Here is a 19,441-nt window from a genome sequence, read left to right on the forward strand (position 1 = left end):
TTTAAGGTTTGTGAAAACTTGTTTTCTCTCTTATTGTATAAGTACCTACATTATATACTCAAATTTGTCTATTGACCTGTAAAGCCTAAAATATTTACTGCTTAACACTTTACAGAAAAGGTTTACAGATCCTTAGTTTAGAGGGGAATAAAATATAGTGTCTTACAGGCCTGGATTGATCTCTAGGGCTGCCATTGACTATATGACCTTGAGCAAGGTCTTTGTTGCGATGGTAAATGATTTAAGCCTCAGTTTCTTTGTCTTCAAAATGGGTATACAGACTTTCAGCCAAGATGGAGGCCTAGATAGACATGCTGCATCTCCCTCCACAACTAAGAAGGAATACAACTACCTCAAAACTAGAGAAAACCAGAAGTTCCAGAAAACTGAGCTGCATGGAAGTCCAACAAATGAAGATATAAAGAAGAAATACTCATCCAGGCATATAGGAGGAGTGCAGCCAGGGCAGAGAAGACACAGTGTGGTGGTGACAGCAGCGGCAGGCTGGTGGAAAGCGCAGTCACATGTTTTAAAAAGTAGAGAGGGACACCTGGGGAGCACTCCCAGCACCAGATCAGACTGCACGGCTCATGTTTCCAGAGCTGGGGTAAATAAAGCCTCATTGCTTCTTTATGTGCAAACCAGTGGGGGTTGGGGAGGAGGCAGAAACTGCCAGTCTCTCAGCAGAGTCCACTTGACTAAAGGGCCCAGTGGTCCTAGAACATCTGCAGACCCACCCACTCTGGGAATGATGGCCAGGGCAACAGCTAGAAAGACACCAGTCCCTTATGGGAAGCGGGAGAAGTGCCTGGAAAAGAGGTGAGTGCTGAGCAAGTGGCATTGTTCCCATTCAGACCCCTCCCCCACATACAGTGCCACAACATGGTGAAACGGGTAACCCTGTACTGATAAATACCTAAGGCTCCACCCCTTACAAATGGTAGAGCGACAGCTCTACCTAAGACAGAGAGGCAAACAAACACAGGAGCCCGTCAAGATGAGAAGACAGAGAGATATGGCCCAGAAGAAGGAACAGATCAAGGCTCCAGTGGGAGAAATAAACGACAAGGGGATAGCCAACCAAACAGACAGAGCTCAAAACACTGTTGATAAAGATGCTCACAGGCTTGACAGATATGCTTAAGTATGGCAAATGCATATGCTAAATGAAACGAAGGAAAATCCACACAAAACCAATGGTGAAGCAAGGAAACCAGGGTTCAAATCAATGATTTGGAACACAAGGAAGAAAAAAACAGTCAATGACTACAGAATGAGGAAACAAGAATTTTAAAAAATGAGAAGAGGCTTAGGAACCTATGGGAAAACTTTAAACGTACCAACATCAGAATCATAGGGGTGCCAGAAAGAGAACAGGAAGAGCAAAAAATTGAAAGCTTATGTGAAACAATAATAAAGAAAAACTTTCCAAATTTGGCAAAGGAAATAGACATACAAGTCTAGGAAGCACAGAGAGTCCCAAACATCAAAACATCAAAACACATCATAATTAAAATGCCAAAGGTTCAAGATAAAGAGAGAATCTTAAAAGCAGCAAGAGAAAAACAGAGTTATCTACAAAGGGGTGCCTATAAGACTGTCAGCTGATTTCTCAAAAGAAATTTTGCAGGCAAGAAGGGACTGTCAAGAAGTATTCACTGTGATGAAAAGCAAGGACCTACAACCAAGATTACTCTGTCAGACAAAGCTATCACTTAGCATGGAAGGGCAGATGAAGTGCTTCCCAGACAAGGTAAAGCTGAAGGAGTTCTTCATCACCAAGCCATTATTATATGAAATGTCCAAGAGACTTACTTAAGAGAAAGAAGATCAAAATAATAAATATTAAAATAAAAAAAAACTCACAACTATCAACAACTGAATCTAAAAATAAAAACAAAATCCAACTAAGCAAACCAGAATAGGAACAAAATCATAGGTATGGTGATCATTTGGATGGTTATCAGCTGGAAGGGGGAAGGGGGAGAAATGGGGAAATGGTGCAGAGATCAAAAAGCATAATTAGTTGGTACAAAATAGACAGGGGGAAGTTAAAAATAATAGGAAAGGGTGAAGCCTAAGAACTTATATGCACGACCCATGGACATGAACTAAGTGGGGGTGGGATTGCTGGAGGGAAGTGGGATACTGGGTGGAGGGGAGCAAAGGAAAAAAATTTGAGAATACTGTAACAACATTATCAATAAAATATACTAGGGAAAAAATGGGTATACAAATAATATGTTGCAGAATTAAATGAGGTAATGTATTTCATGTGCTTAACACAATGTCTATCAGATGGTAAGGGATCCACACATTATTATTATTGTTGTAGTTTTACCATAAAGCAACTGAAACTAAACAAAATTGCAAAACTAAGGAAATTTTAAAGTTATATTAGAAAGTGAAATAGATTCTGCACTATCATACTTAGGATATAAAAAACCTTATTATTGGTATTTTAATGGAGGCTTTATTTTTATTTTTTATTTTTTTAGTATATTTTATTATGTTGTTACAGTAGTCCCAATTTTTTCCCCTTTGCTCCCCTCTTCCCAGTCCCCCCCTTCCCTCCACCAATCCGGCCCACCTTAGTTCATGTCCATGGGTTATGCATATAAGTTCTTTGGCTTCACCCTTTCCTATATTATTCTTAACTTCCTTCTGTCTACTTTGTACCAACCAATTATGCTTCTTAACCCCTGCACCATTTCCTCATTTCTCCCCCTTCCCCCTCCAAGCTGATAACCCTCCACAAATGATCCCCATACCTATGATTCCGTTCCTATTCTGGTTTGCTTAGTTGGATTTTGTTTTTATTTTTTAGATTCAGTTGTTGATAGTTGTGAGTTTGTTGTCATTTTAGTGTTCATAGTTTTGATCTTCTTTTTCTTAAGTAAGTTCCTTTGACATTTCATGTAATAATGGCTTGGTGATGATGAGCTCCTTTAGCTTTACCTTGTCTGGGAAGCACTTCATCTGCCCTTCCATTCTAAGTGATAGCTATGCCTGAGAGAGTAATCTTGGATGTAGGTACTTGCTTTTCATCACATTGAATACTTCTTGACAGTCCCCTCTTGCCTGCAAATTTTCTTTTGAGAAATCAGCTGACCGTCTTATAGACACCCCTTTGTAGGTAACTCTGCTTTTCTCTTGCTGCTTTTAGGATTCTCTTTATCTTGAACCTTTGGCATTTTAATTATGATGTGTCTTGATGTGGTCATCTTTGGGTCTAGCTTGTTTGGGACTCTGTGCTTCCTGGACTTGTATGTCTATTTCCTTTGCCAAATTTGGGAAGTTTTTCTTTATTATTGTTTCACATAAGCTTTTAATTTCTTGCACTTCCTCTTTTCCTTCTGGATATTGGCACGTTTAAAGTTGTCCCAGAGGTTCCTAAGCCTCCCTTCATTTTTAAAAATTCTTGTTTCCTTATTCTGTAATTGTTGACTGTTTTATTTTCTTCCTTATGTTCCAAATCATTGATTTCAACCCTGGTTTCATTCTCTTCACCATCGGTTTTGTGTGGATTTTCCTTTGTTTCATTTAGCATAGCCTTCACTTCTTCCCTTATGTGTTTGCTGTACTTAAGCATATCTGTCAAGCCTGTGAGCATCTTTATCAACAGTGTTTTGAGCTCTACATGTGTTAGACTGGCTATCTCCTCATTGCTTAGTTCTCCCACTGGAACCTTGATCTGTTCCCTCTTTGGGGTCATACTTCTCTGTCTCCTCATCTTGACAGGCTCCTGTGTTTGGTTGCCTCTCTGTCTTAGGTAAAGCTGTCGCTCCTGTTATGTTGTAAGGGGCAGAGCCTCAGGTATTTTTCAGTACTGGGCTACCTGTTTCACCATGTTGTGGCACTGTATGTGAGGGAGGAGTCTGAATGGGAACAATGCTACTTGCTCAGCACTTGCCCCTTTTCCAGGCACTTCTCTCACTTCTGTATGGGACTGGCGCCTCTCTAGCTGTTGCCCTGGCCATAGTTTCCAAAGTGGGTGGGTCTGCGAACATTCTAGGTCTGTGGGGCCCCTTTAAACAAGCGGACCCTACTGAGAGACCAGCAGTTTCTTCCTTCACCCCAAACCCATCTGGTTTGCACAGTCAGAAGCAATGAGGCTTTATTTTCACCGGCACTGGAACTGTGAGCCGTGTAGTCTGGTCTGATGTTGGGAGTGCTCCCCAGGTGTCCCTCCCTACTTTTTAAAACGTGTGACTGCGCTTTCTGCCAGCCTGTCACTGCTGCTTTTGTTGCCACAATCACACCGAATCCTTTCTGCCCTGGCTCCACCCCTCCTACCTGTCTGGATGCGTATTTCACTTTATATCTTTGTTTGTTGGACTTCTATGCAGCTTGATTTTCTGGAATGTCTGGTTGTCTCCAGTTTTGAGGTAGTTGTATTTCTTCTTAGTTGTGGAGGTAGACACAGTGTGTCTGTCTAGGCCTCCATCTTGGCTGGAAGGCCAAGAAAACCTTTTTTTTAAAGACATTTTAAATTAAATAACAACAACAAAGACTCACTCAAAATAGAATGATAAAATTGCTAAGTCCTGTGTTAAGATAGAGGTAAAATATTCATACCTAGACATGCAGGAAAAGCTGAGATTGCAAGCCATATATATTAATAATCTTAACCCTCACCTCTTCAGACACATGCTTTCTGAATTCTGTCCAATTACTAGAGTCTGCAAAGAAAATGGCAGAATGCCACAAAATTCATAGGTAAATAACTTGATGAAGAGTATTATGGAAACAGATAAAAGGAAAGATTTTATTAAGCTGTAATCTTTATACTCATACTTAGGTATGGCTCAATTTGGAAATCACCACAAATAGATTCTAATTCCACTCTGTTCAGAAAGCCAGGACTTAAAACTTCTGGGGGCAAGACCTGAAAGGCAGCTTCTCTGCAGAATCACACTGGCAACACCACATTTTGATGCATAGATGGGCCTTTAACTTTTTAAAAAATAACAACTTTATTGGGATAAAATTCATAGACCATATTACACACCAACTTAAGGTGTACAATTCAGCAGTATTTAGTATATTCAGGGTTGTGTTACTATCACCATTATCAATTTTAGTACGTTTATATATTCATAACCCCCAAAATGTACCCATTAACCGTCACTCCCCTAGGTCCCCTAATCCCTAGTAACAACTAATCTATTTTCTACAATATGTCTATAGATTTGCCTATTCTGGATATTTTATATAAATGGAATTATACAATATGTGGTGGTGTCTGAATGCTTTCTTTCACTTAGCATAATGTTTTTGAGTTTTAGTCCTCTTGTCCCAGACGTCAGTCCTTTATTCATGTTTATTGTGAGTTAATGTTCCATTTCATGGATATACCACCTTTTGTTTATCCATACATCGTGTGATGGACAATTGAGATGCCTTTAATTTTTTTGACAGCTTTAATGAGATTTAAAGAAAGGAGAAGATTTGAAGCAATTAAAAATGGCGTCTCTCTCTTGAATATAAATATACACATACATTCTTCAGCTGCCTTTAAGTTTTGACCACTGGGTGAAACTTTTTGCACTGACTGAGGCTATGTACTGTTACAGCAATACTTGTTGGTCACCATGACTGAGCTAGTCTTAGGGGGCACAGGTTCCTCTTGTTGAGAGAGAAGATGCTAATATAACATTCAGCCAGAGCCATGTAAGAAAATCTGCATAAATGTGCCTAAGAAATATGTAAGAGAAGGTGGTCAGGGATGTAATAGCTTCTGTTCAGGCAGTCTCGCAGTGCTGAAGGATCACTCAGTGCTGTTCATAGTGTAAAACCTGGAAACGGTTGGCAGGAAATGGATAAATAAATTGCTGTACACTCACACGGTACTGTAGAATATAATACAATGGTGGAGTTGAAAGATATAGATAACCCCAGAAGTTTATATTTTGTATAACACTCTTTTACAAAGTTTAAAGACAAACAAAATTAAATAACATATTGTCTAAGTACACCTATGTGTGATAAAACTAAAATAAAAGAGGGAATAATGAATCACCCATAATCAGCTCATGATTGTATTTACTGCCTTAGGGAAGAGTTCAAGGGTTGGACTAGGAGAAGGGAATATAGGTAACTGTAACTTATTGGTAATGTTTTTGGGTTAGGGGTGAGGACAGAGGAGTTCATTATAAATATATTAATATACAAATAAATATGTGTAAATAAAAAGGAGAGCTATCCATGGATTAATGTTGAGAGAGTGTCATGAACCAAAGAATATAATAAATGAACTCAGGTTACCTAAGGTTTAAATAGTGACAAAGAACAATAAATGAAAGTAACGCATGTGCATTGTAAATATTTGGATATATATGTAACATATGTAATCATATTTAAAAAGTTTTCCCTGGTCATTACTTCAGATAGAAAAACTGTAACACTGTGTTGTTATAGTCTCTCATTTTCCCCCCTATGAATTAAAAAAAATAATAATAATGATACTAAAAAGCGTCAAGTTATAAAAGGCTATTCCCTGGGGAAAATGTTTAGACCACGATGCCCACTCCAAATTTTAACCGATTTGGCCTTAGCGCTGCTGACATCAGGAATGAAAGCTGCCCGCGCAGGCAACTACAGGGTGAGGGCCCAGCTGATCATAGTCTAACAACTCCGCCCCACCACTCGGGTTCAAAGAACACGTCCCGGGGGCGTGCCTACCAGGGGAGGCGGTCCTCAGCCTGAGCCCAGGTAATAGGGGCGGGATTCGGAGGAGCCACGCGTCGCAGCATGATGACGTTACGACGCGCCTGGCGCGGCGTGCTAGGCGTGCGCAGCTGCTATTTGGCGTGCTGGTCCCAGCACTTGAGCTGTGGAAGAGGTGTGTGTAGTGCTGGCCGACATGTCACAGGTTATTGGCGCTGTGGACGAGGAAGAGGAGCATGCGGATGAGGACTGTCCTGAATTGGTCCCCATTGAAACGAAGGAAAGAGAGGAGGAGGAAAAGTCTGGCCCCGGCGCTAAGATCCCAGTCACAATTATCACCGGGTATTTAGGTAACTGACCATCCCGGTCTGAGAATGCTGTAAACGCTAGTAGCCTGGGATTTTGGGGTCTGATGGTGCCTTTCTTCCGGAGGCATCCGGGCCTCTGGCCGGCAGCAAATGTCTCTGAGGTACGGGCTGGGCCACTTGCTTCCCATAGGGGTTGCTTTTCATATCGGGGGTTAATGATGCCCAGAACCCCTTGCATTAGATTCACATTTATCTAGTGAGATTGAGAATTAACCCCGCATCTTGAAACTAGTTCTGGTTTTGCGGTCGGAAGCCCGGGCCCGCCCCCAAACTCTGCACGTGACCTTTTAACAGATTATCTTACCTTCTGAAGCTTATGTACCTCATTTGAAAATGTAAAAACCCAAAACCTGTCTGAGTTCCTCATCTGCAGAATGGGGCTGGCACTATCTACTTTATAAGTCTATTACCATTAGAGGGTGCTGTGTCTGTAACAGACACAGGGAGGGGCATTCCTCGGTAAATTCCCCTTTCCCACAAGCCATTACCCTTACAGCCGTTCCTGGAAAGACCACCTATCTCAAACTTTTTTTTTTTTTGAGGTCTGTTTGTAAAGCAGTGTAGGAGAAAGAGTAAGAATAAAATCTCTGCCCTCCAAGACCGGATTTCTCTCTCTCTCTCTCTTTTTTTTTTTTTTTGCTTTTAAACTTTTTAATTTTTCAATTACACTTGACAGTACAATATTATATTAGTTTTAGGTGTACACTCAAGTGATTAAACATTACCTAGCTTACTAAGTAATCATCCCAGTAAATCTTGTATCCATCTGACACTATACCTACTTTTTAGAATACAGTATTACTGACTACATTCCCTTTGCTGTACTGTACATCCCATGAGTATTTTGTAGCAACCAATTTGTATTTCATAATCCATTCATCTTTTTCACCCAGTTCACCAACACCCCGTCCCCCAATCTGGCAACCATCAAAACGTCTGTATCTATGAGTCTGTTTCTGTTGTTTGTAAATTTTGTTTTTTAGAGTCAATTCTTGGTAGATATGTATTTATTGCTATTTGATTGTTTACCTTTTTTGTCCTCTTTGAGAAGACCCTTTAACATGTCATGTAATACTGGTTTGGTGGTGATGGACTCCTTTAGCTTTTTCTTGTCTGGGAAGCCGTCTTTTGATTCTAAATGACAGCTTTGCTGGGTAGAGCAATATTAGTTGTAGGTCCTTGCTTTTCATCACTTTGAATATTTTGTATTAATCTCTTCTACCTGCAAAGTTTCTTTTGAGAAATCAGCTGATAGTCTTACGTGAGTTCCCTTGTAGGTAACCAACTGCTTTTCTCTTGCTGCTTTTAAGATTTTCTCTTCTTGTTAACCTTTTGCATTTTTAAAAAATTCTCACCTGAAGATATATTTTATTGATTTTAGAGAGAGTTTGAAACATCAGTTTGAGGGAGAAACATTGATCAGTATCTCCTGTATGAACTCTGACCCAGAATTGAACCCACAATCTTAAGTATGTGACCTAAGTGGGTATCAACCCTCAACTTTTGGGAGTAGGAGAGGATGCTTCAACCAACTGAGCCATCTGGTCAGGGCTAACTTTTTGCATTTTAATTATTATGTGTCTTTGTTTGGGCCTCTTTGGGTTCATCTTGTTTGTGACACTGTGTATCCTGAACTTGGATGTTTGTTTCCTAAACCATGTTAGAGAAGTTTCCTGTCATGTATTTTCAATTCCTTGCCTCTGCCAGCACTTCTCACTGGGAGAAAGCTGCTCTCCCAGCTTTTGCCTTGATGCTGGACAGTTCAATTCCTCCCTGTATGTCTCTGGTGCCTTTTGAGCTGCTTGCTGTCTCCGTGCTGGAGCTCAGAGCAAGTGAATCTGAGTGAGTTCATGTATGGGTCTTTTCAAAAGAATGTCCGGGACTCCAGGCACTCTTGTCTCCCTCAGCCTCAATCCATGCTGGTTTTTACAGCCAGAAAATAGGGAGACTTCTCTTCCTGGCACTGGAACCCTGCGCTAAGGGGCATGGTGTGGGGCTCTGACCCCTTGCTTCTCATGGGGGTATTACCTCCATTGCTGAGTTTTCCCTCCCAATTTTTATCCACCACACATGGGTGTGAGATGATCCCATTCTCCGTCTCTGCTCCTCCTACTAGTCTTGATGTGACTTATTTATATCTCTAGTTGTAGGACCTCGGTTCAGCTAGATTTCAGGTGGTTTTCAATGATGGTGGTTCTGCAGTTTAGTTATGATTTTGATGTGGTCGTGGAGGATATGAGTACTGCATTTACTTACGCCATCATCTTGACTGGAAGCAAGACTATTTCTTAAACTGAGGTCGTATAGGAGTGCACAGGGACACTTGAATTCATAGATTTGTAAACATGGTATAGTTTCCTGAAGGACGGTTTATGCACTTAACACTAAAGATACTCCATTGGAAAAATTTGAGAAGTATTATTTTAAAACTTTACAGTTAAACAGAAGGACTAGAATAAATATACGAGCATACTATAAATGTGGAGAAAGTTAAGAAATGTAAACAAAGTGAAAAGATTTGGGGAAGTAATACCATCCCTATATGTTGCTAGAGATAGGCACAAATTTGGTGCACCTGAAGACCTTTTGCATAAAAATAAGAACTAAATCACTGGTGTTTCCCTTTTTCTTTTTGCTTTGTTAACTAAGTTTATTCCTATTTTTAGTCAGGACTGATTTTATAATGGAATTTATTTTTGGTATTTTTCCACTGTTATTCAAGGACTGCCCTTCTGAGAAATTGAGCAAATTCCTTGTCCAAAATAGTATAGTTCAGACTTGCTCCTCTGGCCTTCCCCATTTTGCTCAATGGTAGGCCACTAAAGCATTGGGGATGAAGGTCTGAAGCTCAGGAGTGAGGCTCTTACAGGCAACCTTGTTGCTGAATCTAGGGCATAGTTCCACTGCTTATTATGGCTTACCATTTTCTCTTTCTTGAAACTGTTCCTTCAGCTTCCATCACATTTTTCTTCTGGTATTCCTACCTGCTTTTCTGGTTTCTTTTTTTAAATTTCACCCCCTCTGTACATTCTTCTAACTTCTCACCCAGATAGTTTCTATTTTGATGTCCCACAGACATCTCAAACTCAACATGACCAAACCTTCATGTTATCACCCCCTCAAAACCTCCTGCTCTTATGATCCTCACCACCTGGAATACTCTAAAAGCTTCCTAACAGTCCTGACTCATGATGCCCTTTAATGCATTCTGTGTATTTTAGCCTTTATGATCTTTATTTATGTCAGTCTGATTGTGTCACACCCTTCTGTGGTTTCCATTTGGGTTAAAGTTCAATTTCCTTAACGTGAATTACAGGGTTCTGTATGATCCGGCTCTTGACAACCTCCCAGCCTGCAAAACTGGCCCATCAACGTTGAACTACTTTTACTTCTCGAAGGTGCCAAGAATTTTAGCCCTTATGTACTTTTCTTCTTTTCACACTCCTCTGGCTAAATGTCCTCTTAGGTGTGCCATAACATCTTGTACGTCTCCTATTAACTATCATCCTGCGACATAATTGCTTCTTTATTGATGTGAATTTCCCTCTATATCCCACTTAATATTCTTAAGCTGCATAAAGTAGAGACAGTTTGTCTCTGTATTATGCATTTTTACCCAGGCCCAGCATAAAATCTGGTCCATTGTAGATTTTTGAATGAACTACATCTTAAAGTCTTGCTTCATCATATGGTTAATTATTAAGCCCCGGTTATTTTATTAGAAGGTCTCTTATGTCCTCCCCCTTCCATTTTCTCTGCCGCTACCTAGTGCAGTGTTCCTGTGCTGGGCCTCTGTCTTACACTTGGACTGACTTTAAGAATTCTTCATGGCCCTGCCTCGTTAAGGTCTGTCTGTCTCTTTCATTCTGTATTTGACACTGGGGGGCCTTCCTACCTAGAGGACTCTGAACCCAAGCCTTCAACAACTTTTAAAGGAATATGACCTAAAAATGTTGAATATATTAAAACCCTAATACTTAGTAAATCACTCCTACTTATACTAAATTCACTTCAGAAGATGTGTACAAGTGTTTGTGATAGCAAAAACACTGGAAACAACCCAAATGTTCACCAACACAAAATAGATAAATTTATACAATCAAACTACACTACTGTGCAGTTAGAACTGGGGATTTTTTTCTCCCCTCTCTAGGAACTTTGGTGTCTGTGGCTTATAAGACAAATGTTTTTCTTCTACTTCAGCTGAACATATTAGGTTTAATATGCCACCTACTGGATAAAGTTAGTGTAGCCTTAGTTTATCTTTCTAAAGGTTGAGTATTCAGTCTCTTGTTATTTCCTACATCCATTATTTTGTGTGTGTGTGTAGATAGATATATATATCTATCTACACACACATATCTATATAAAATCAATTTTATAGGTTGCTTGAAGCATACTAAGAGTAGATACAGTTTGAATTTGTTTCTGGTTAACAATGGTTGTTAAAAGGTCTTTGTATGTAAGTTTTAGGGAATTAAAGCATATATTTTGGCTAAGAAACACTGTCATCATGCAAAATGATTTAAATGTTTTATATTTTATAAACTGCACGAGTACTTTATTCCTTGGGAGCCATTACTTTAATATTTTTTATTTAATAGAAAATTTAGATACCCTTATATTAATTGTATTATAAGTTATGTAAAAGGCATATTATTTTTGTCATATGAGGTTGAAGAAAGCTGTGTCCTCTAACTTGTAGGAGTATTTGTAAATATTTATAAAATGTTATGTCAACAAAACATTTTAAAACTATTCAAAGGGTATGTTAATCTTCCTTTAGAATAATCTTAGTTAAATTGAAAAAGAACATGAAATATTTTAAAAACATTGGGACTCTTTTTTTTTTTTTTTTTACATTGATTTGAGAGACAGACATTGATTGTTCCACTAACTGGTTGAGTCTTACATGTGCCCTGATCAGGCCTCGAAATCTGCAACCTTGGTACATCAGGACAACGCTCTAACCAACTTAGCTCCCCGGCCAACGGCCTTTTTTGTCTTTGTATTTAGTCATTAAATTTTGTCATTTAAAAAAATATATATTTTACAGGTGCTGGGAAGACAACACTTCTGAACTATATTTTGACAGAGCAACATAGTAAAAGAGTAGCAGTTATTTTAAATGAATTTGGGGAAGGTAAGTAAAGATCAATAAATGCCATGCTGCAAGAATTTATAGGTTAAGTTATTCCACTGGTGACTTGATATTCCATATTTCATAATGAAAATGCGAGGCATTATAATGTGAATACATTGATATGGATAGTTGTAGAAGAATTAGATTAATTTCTGTCAAGCTTTATTTTGGAAAGAGTTTAAATACTGTAATTAGATAGTTTCTGTAAAATTTTATTTTGTATAACTTCTGAATTCATACCAATGGTATTAAATTACAGATTTTTACATGAAATAACTCCAGAAGTGAAAATCTATGATATATGAGAAAAGGTGCTTTTGTACTAACTATATTGTTTTATTACAACTTTTGAGAAATTTGAAAATGCTTTAGTTATTATCAGTTTACATTGTTGAATGTTTATTATCTGCAAAGCAATTAAAACTGAAGATTTTAAGCCCTGGCTGCTATGGCTTGGTGGATCGAGCATCAGCCTGTGAACCAAGTGTTGGCTGGGTCAATTCCCAGTCAGGGCACATGACTAGGTTGCACGTCAGGTCCCCAGTTGGGGGCGGTAGTGAGAGGCAACCAGACAGTGATGTTTCTCTCCCTCTTTCTCCTTTCCCCTCTCTCTAAAAATAAAATAAACAAATAAATAAATAAATTTTTTTAAAAAACTGAAGATTTTAAAAATAAGTTGAGCATATGGTCTCCATCCTTAAGAAAATTCAATTATCTGTGAGAATACATGCATTAAACATTCCAATTTTTTGTCTATAATACTGAACTGTAGTTTAAAAAAATCTCTACAGTAGTATTAGACATAGTCTTTTGATTACTTTTATAATTTTTCTTAAGTGTAAATTTTAAAAGCTCACTTTTAGCCCAACATTGTAACTTTTGTGGGATATATCTTAAAGTATGCTCTTTTCTTTTTCTGTTGTGAATTAGTAAAGGAGCTAGTTTTTATGAACAAAATGGGAGGTCTGTTAGTTAAATGTGATTTGATTTCAATAAACTAAAGAGAAAAGTCCTATTAGGCAAGTTAAAAACCCCAGGATTTTTAGATCATAATCTTTTACTCTAGCTTCTTATTAACTGATCTTCTTTTGAACCCTGATTGCATCTATTACTTCCTAGTATTTTTCTTCATTCTTTCTGGATGATCTTTACAATTTGTCCTTGACAGCATTCACAATACTTTCCTTTATGTTATGTTGATGTTCCCTATACCCTAAATTCTGTAGCAACCTCTTTCAAAGCTCTTCGTCATCACCTGACTGAAATATAAACAAAAAAATATACAAATGAAGAAAATATTTCTTTTGGTTACTTGTTTTATTGGACATTTAGAACTCTTTTCTGGCTTTGGTGTATTTCTTTATTGGAGGAAAAATAAGACATTTAAAATCATTCTTATATGATAATGAGCATATCAGAATCTCATATATTTTTTTCAAGGAAGCATTGCTAGGAAACTTAGGTGTATTTAACTAAAATTGAATGTTTTAAGTGAGCACATTGATCCCTTGGCTAAACAAACTTCCTTAAATGACTAGTGTTCTTAATCATACTAGGAGTACTAAGTAGGCTAATAGAAACAAAAACAATTCAGAGGAATAGAATAAGGACCTTAAGAGGTAGGAGGGCATAAGAAAACTACTGTATAAAACATACTATCTAAATAGTGGCCACAAACAAGGAAGTGCCTTTGAAATAGCTACCTTATGAGGAAATGGGAGTGGACAAGGAAGAGGCCTAAGGGGGAATTATGGTATGGTTCGTTAATTTGCTTCTTTAAGAAATAAAAGCTAAAATAAGCTAGAGTAGTATAGTTTAATATATTGAGGCTACATGAATAGAATGGAAGGATTAAAGTTATAAAATCCATTTTTTGCTTTGAAATTTCTGCTTCTGAGTGTTTTCACACACACACACACACACACACACACACACTCTCTCACTCACACTTACTCTGGTTAGCTAGTGAACATAATCTAAAGAGTGCTTCTTATTTCAGGAAGTGCAGTAGAGAAATCCTTAGCTGTGAGCCAAGGTGGAGAGCTCTATGAAGAATGGCTGGAACTTAGAAACGGTTGCCTCTGCTGTTCAGTAAAGTGAGCACTGTGTTTACTGTGTGCTTGTTGGTTTACTATAAATGCTTACTCCTTATATTTCCAGCTTTGGCTTTCTTGTGTAATTTTACTGAATTTACACAATCTGCTTCATTGTATTTTCAAACAATATAAAATTATTAGGATGCATTTTCTTAAAGTGTTTCTTGCTCTCATTTTCATTTTTCTATGTGCTCTAATAAGTATTTTGGTTATTTTATTGAGTTTTTAATCGTTTTTGATGTCAGGGTTTATTTATTTAATCTCTGTGATGCATGGAAGTTCCATTTTATCTGTAAGAAATGGTTCTGAGTTTAATAAGTTATTGGTCTTAATTCCAAGACTTCATCCTCTAAAAACAAGAATAAATAACTATCAAAAAAGAGAAAATCTTCACATTATGTTCTACCAGTTGTAGTTCTTTCCAAGACTATCTGTTTTATTCACTAATATAGCACAGATCTTAGAAAAGGACCTGACACATAGCGGTCACTCAAATATTTGGTGAGCGAATTAGGATAATTAACACCTGTACTGTGTGGACTTCCTGTGTTCTAGTTAATTAAATTTCTTCTACATCATTTACTATCTTAGGTGTTTGACTTTGAGTCAAATATATTAACAAGGCTAAAATCATAACAGATTTTCATAAAAAAACCAAAATGAAATCTATTAATTATTGTACTTTTGATATTATAAGGAAAAAGGGAAATTAAAAACTGGTACTCTAATTCAGAACAGAATTAAGTTATTTAATAGTAGTGTCCTTTTAGCTGTTATAGTAAACTACTCTAATTCATAAATTTTATCATTATTTTGGATGTTGATTTTTTTTCTTCCAAAAGATATAAAAAGAATAGGTTCTGGCTTACTTTATAGTCAGGTATATTAAAATTTTCTCTGCTTTTAATTTTAATAAAATTTAAGTACTAATCATGTATCTGGTTTCTTTTTTTCTATCAATGTATATGCATCTATTTTTCCCCTCATGGGTAAATATTGGATGGACATTTTGTTAAAGCTTGGGAGTGAGTTAAATTTTCACATGCTTAAAGATTTTTTTGTCTCCACCTGCTGAATGTATTTTTAAATGTTTGTAATGACTATTTTAAAATATTAAGGCAGTCAACTGTGTATTGTGTTTTGGTATTATTCTCTAGGGACAATGGCCTCAGAGCTATTGAGAATTTGATGCAGAAGAAGGGGAAATTTGATTACATATTGTTGGAGACCACGGGGTTAGCAGATCCTGGTAAGAAACAACATTATTATTAATAACCAGAATGTAGTTCTTAAACGTTTTAAGATAAATGTATTACAGAAATATCTAAAAATGACTGTTGCCCTTGCCGGGTTGTTCAGTTGGTTGGAGTGTTGTCCTGTACATCAAAAGATCACCAGTTTAATTCCTAATCAGGGTGTATATCTAGGTTGAAGGTTCCATCCCCTGTTGGGGTGCAATCAGGAGGCAACCGGTTGATGTTTCTCTCTCCCTCCCCCTCTTTCACTCTCTCTAAAATCAATAAAAAAATTCTCAGGTGAGGATTTTAAAGAAGGGGGTATTAAAGCTTTACTCTAGATTTAAAAGTATTTCTGTTTTTATGGGTTGTCATGTTCTTCAGCAGCTGAATCATGATCAGAGTACTAAGACTTTTAACCTGGTAATAGAATTTGAAGTTTTATTGATTTAGGATTTTTGGTAGAAACAAAAGTTATTTTAAAATATGGAAATTTAGGAAAAATTGAGACATTTTACTTTTAAATTTATATTTGGTTACACTCTACAGAGATCTTATGTCTGATTACTTTCTAATCCAGTTTTCTCAGGGTCATTTGGAGATATTTAAGGGCTTTTGGATTTTAATTCCAGCAATAACTATTCCTTTAAATTATTTTTAGCATTTTGTTTTTCTACTACTCGGTCGGCAGCCGTCCGTCTCGAGAGACGATGGTGTAGCTTCTTAAGAGTCTATCTGCACCGCCGAGAATGGCTGTGCAGTCCGACTCGGGAGTGACACGGTATCTGTCTCCTCCCGTGTTGAATCGACATCTTGCGATGACGCTGGAGTGTCCTCTCCAGTGAAGCTGAAGCTACAGAGCCTGGGCGGGGTGATATGGAGGGTCTGCTGTTGCCCATGCAGCAGACCCCCCTCTCTTCGCAGCTGAAGGGTCCAAGGGAAAGACGGAGTCAATACAGCTTGGGTTCAGGTGCGCCGCAGGAGTTGCCGGTGTTGACTACAATGTCAAACCGCCTTAGGGACTCCGGCTCCGGATTTTCTGTCAGGGTTTACTCCCTTAGCCTTTCCCCTGAAGAGGTATGCTGCAAGGCAGCGGAGGTTTTTTGGAGTCAGAGTTTTCCTTCTCTGATGTACCCTGACTGGAAGATCGAACCAGTGACACTTAGCTCGCAGGCCGACGCTCAATCCACTGAGCCAAACCAGCCAGGACCAACAAGTACAGTAGTCCCTCTCTATATTGCAGTTCACTTATCGCAGCCTCGCTGTATTGCAGGATTTAAAAGAATATTATATTTAATTATTTATCACAGATTTTTCACTATATCATGGGATTTTGTGGTACTCTATACATATGTTACTACTAAGCTTAAAATTTTATATATATGTACACATATACATATGTGTATATATATATATATATATATATTTTTTTTTTGTAAATGCTGTTCTAAGGTATAGAGTTAAATCAGGCCTACTAGGCCCTTTTCCTGGTGTAGAATGAAGAATAATTGTTCATGAAATTTTTATGTCTGAATGGAATTACATTAAGCTTCCCTGTTGAAAGCTACACAAAGCCAACCTGTTTCTAACAATGGGTTTCTTTTCCCTTCTTACCCAATAACTTTTAGGTAATATTTTTATTCCTAGTTTGCAGAACATTTAGTGTTTGTTTTATAAGTCTGACCCATATCATCATTTTTTTTATCTGAATCTACGACATTGGACCATAAAACTGTACTAAAGTAATATTTGGGGATAATTTATTAAAAGGATCATAACTGTTTAAAAGAAATATTACTGAAGATTCAAATGTAATCAGTGGTTATCATACTTAGAAGTATTAATAACATTGTCCTCATGTTTTCAAACTAGTATTGAATTGGGCTATTTTGGTCCTTATTATAGGCATGGATTTTTCATACATTTTATTATATTTCCAACAGGTTTGATTAATGATACAATGTGAACTATTACATTGATATTAAATATTAAATTCGCTTAAATCTGGTAAGATGGGAAAAGATATAATATGCCTCTTTTTGAAATAGCCAGTATGAGGCTTTTTTCATTTTAACACTAGAAAAACTCATAACTTTTCTCTGAGAGTAGGTGAGTTTAATAAAACATGGTACAGCTTTTCAGAGGAAGAAAGAAAAGTTAAACTTTTGTACAAATTGTAGATATAAATGAGTTAATGTTTTTTGCTTCTAACTTTTTTAGAATAATGATTTTTATTGTTTGGCTAAAAATAAACACGCATTATTTTAACAAATTAAAGAACATGTAAGAAAATATGAAGAAGTTTAAAACAAAATCACCCTATATCTCAGTACCTTGAAATACAGGTAGGTAATTTTCATTCTCAGTATTTCTCTGTGCCAGTACTACTCATTGTGGTACATTGAAGGATAGTGTTAGCCTCAGTTGTGAGCTTGCAAAAAGTGCAGATTCTTTTTCTTTTTAAATAATTAAAAAAAAAATCCTTACCTGAGTATATTGTTTTATTGATTTGGGGAGAGAGAAAGAGAAAGGAATGAAGGAAAGAAGGGAGGGAGGGAAAAAGAAAAAAAGGAAGAAAGAGGAGAAAGAGAGAATATGAAAATGCAGCATCAATATATTAAAGAAACTTCAGTTAGTTGCCTCCCATCCATGCCCCGACCGGGGATGGAACCCCATACCCTAGGTAGTAATGTGCCCTGACCAGAGATTGAACCTTTATCCTTGTGGTGTATAAGAGGATGCTCCAATGAACTGAGCCACTGGCCAGGGCAAAAGTTCAGATTCTTGAGCCCCATCACAGATCTGAATCAGAACCTCTAAGGGTGGGGCGCAGCAACCTGTTTTAATAAGCCCTACAAGTGATTCTCATAAATCAGCCATGTGTGTGCTACAAGAATTTTTAAAACATGTAATACCTATTTAGTCAGGGGTACTAACCACTTTTCCCTTAGATTGCCAGGTTTTTTAAAAAGAAAAAAAACAACAGTCAACACAACAATAGGCATTCATTGTGAATGAATCAAAATTATACTTATTTTTTTTGTCAGATCAGCAAAAAATTATTTTTTGGTGTGCTGCAGAATTTTATTAATTAGTTTATGTGTGCTATGAGATGGAAAAGGTTGCAAATGTCTGTTATAAATGCCTAAGTCTGGGCAACCCTGTTCTATGCACTTCTGAAAACTGTATAAATATACATAAGTATTTTATAAAATGGGATCTCATTCTTTGTGCTTTTCTGGATAATTATTAATTTAATTTTATTTGAACTTATTGTAAAAGAAGAGAACTTGAAAGAAGTGAAGGAATTGCTGAATATCAGGTAAATGTTTCTTGATTGCAACAGATACAAGATAAGAAAAAACAAACATAAACAAATTTGACAAGTTTTTTGGTTGTTTTTTTTAACTATTTTGAGAGTGTTATTTATTGACACTATGTCATAAAAGAGGACGAAAGTAGCACTCTTCCACTTTCTCCAATCTTCTGATTTTGGTTGATTGTATTCTGTTATGTTGTCAAGGTGTCTAATATTTACATTCTGTCCTACTTTGTTTAGTTTTATATTTAAATGGTTTTAGTCCTCATTGCTCTTCTTGTGGCTTCTCCATTCCTTAGTTGATCCTTCTCTTGATTGCTGAATTTAGTGGTCAAGTGATCTTTTCAAGCAATAGACACTGCATTCCCTGAGTTCTTGCATACTTCATTGTTTTGTTTTTATATTTGAAGGATTACTTAGTTGGGTTCAAAATTTCCAGACCACACTTATTTTGACTCTGAACTTAGAAAATATAGTTCTGTGATCTCTTAGTTATTTTTGATAGGCTGCATTTCCTTGTTCACTAATTTCTCTTTTTATTTCATGAGGAAGGATTGTGAATGCAGCATCTTTTGAGTTTCAATGCTTGTTGTTTCATTTAATATTTGAAG

At 37.1% G+C, this 19,441-nt stretch overlaps 1 protein-coding gene across 1 annotated transcript in view; it reads left to right on the forward strand.

Annotated features, from left to right (window-relative positions):
* The first annotated feature begins 6,751 nt into the window (after positions 1-6,751).
* Positions 6,752-19,441, forward strand: part of LOC150013112 (zinc-regulated GTPase metalloprotein activator 1C) — a 47,459-nt gene continuing 34,769 nt past the window's right edge. Inside the window, exons 1-4 of the mRNA XM_090274148.1 lie at positions 6,752-7,019; positions 12,094-12,180; positions 14,180-14,276; positions 15,434-15,525. Coding sequence (XP_090130274.1) covers positions 6,866-7,019; positions 12,094-12,180; positions 14,180-14,276; positions 15,434-15,525 — 430 coding nt within the window. The 5' untranslated portion in view covers positions 6,752-6,865. The remainder of the gene's footprint in view (positions 7,020-12,093; positions 12,181-14,179; positions 14,277-15,433; positions 15,526-19,441) is intronic.

Source organism: Furipterus horrens, unplaced genomic scaffold (assembly GCF_987537825.1).
Source record: "Furipterus horrens unplaced genomic scaffold, mFurHor1.1.pri manual_scaffold_4, whole genome shotgun sequence".
In the NCBI taxonomy this organism is placed as follows: Eukaryota; Metazoa; Chordata; class Mammalia; order Chiroptera; family Furipteridae; genus Furipterus; species Furipterus horrens.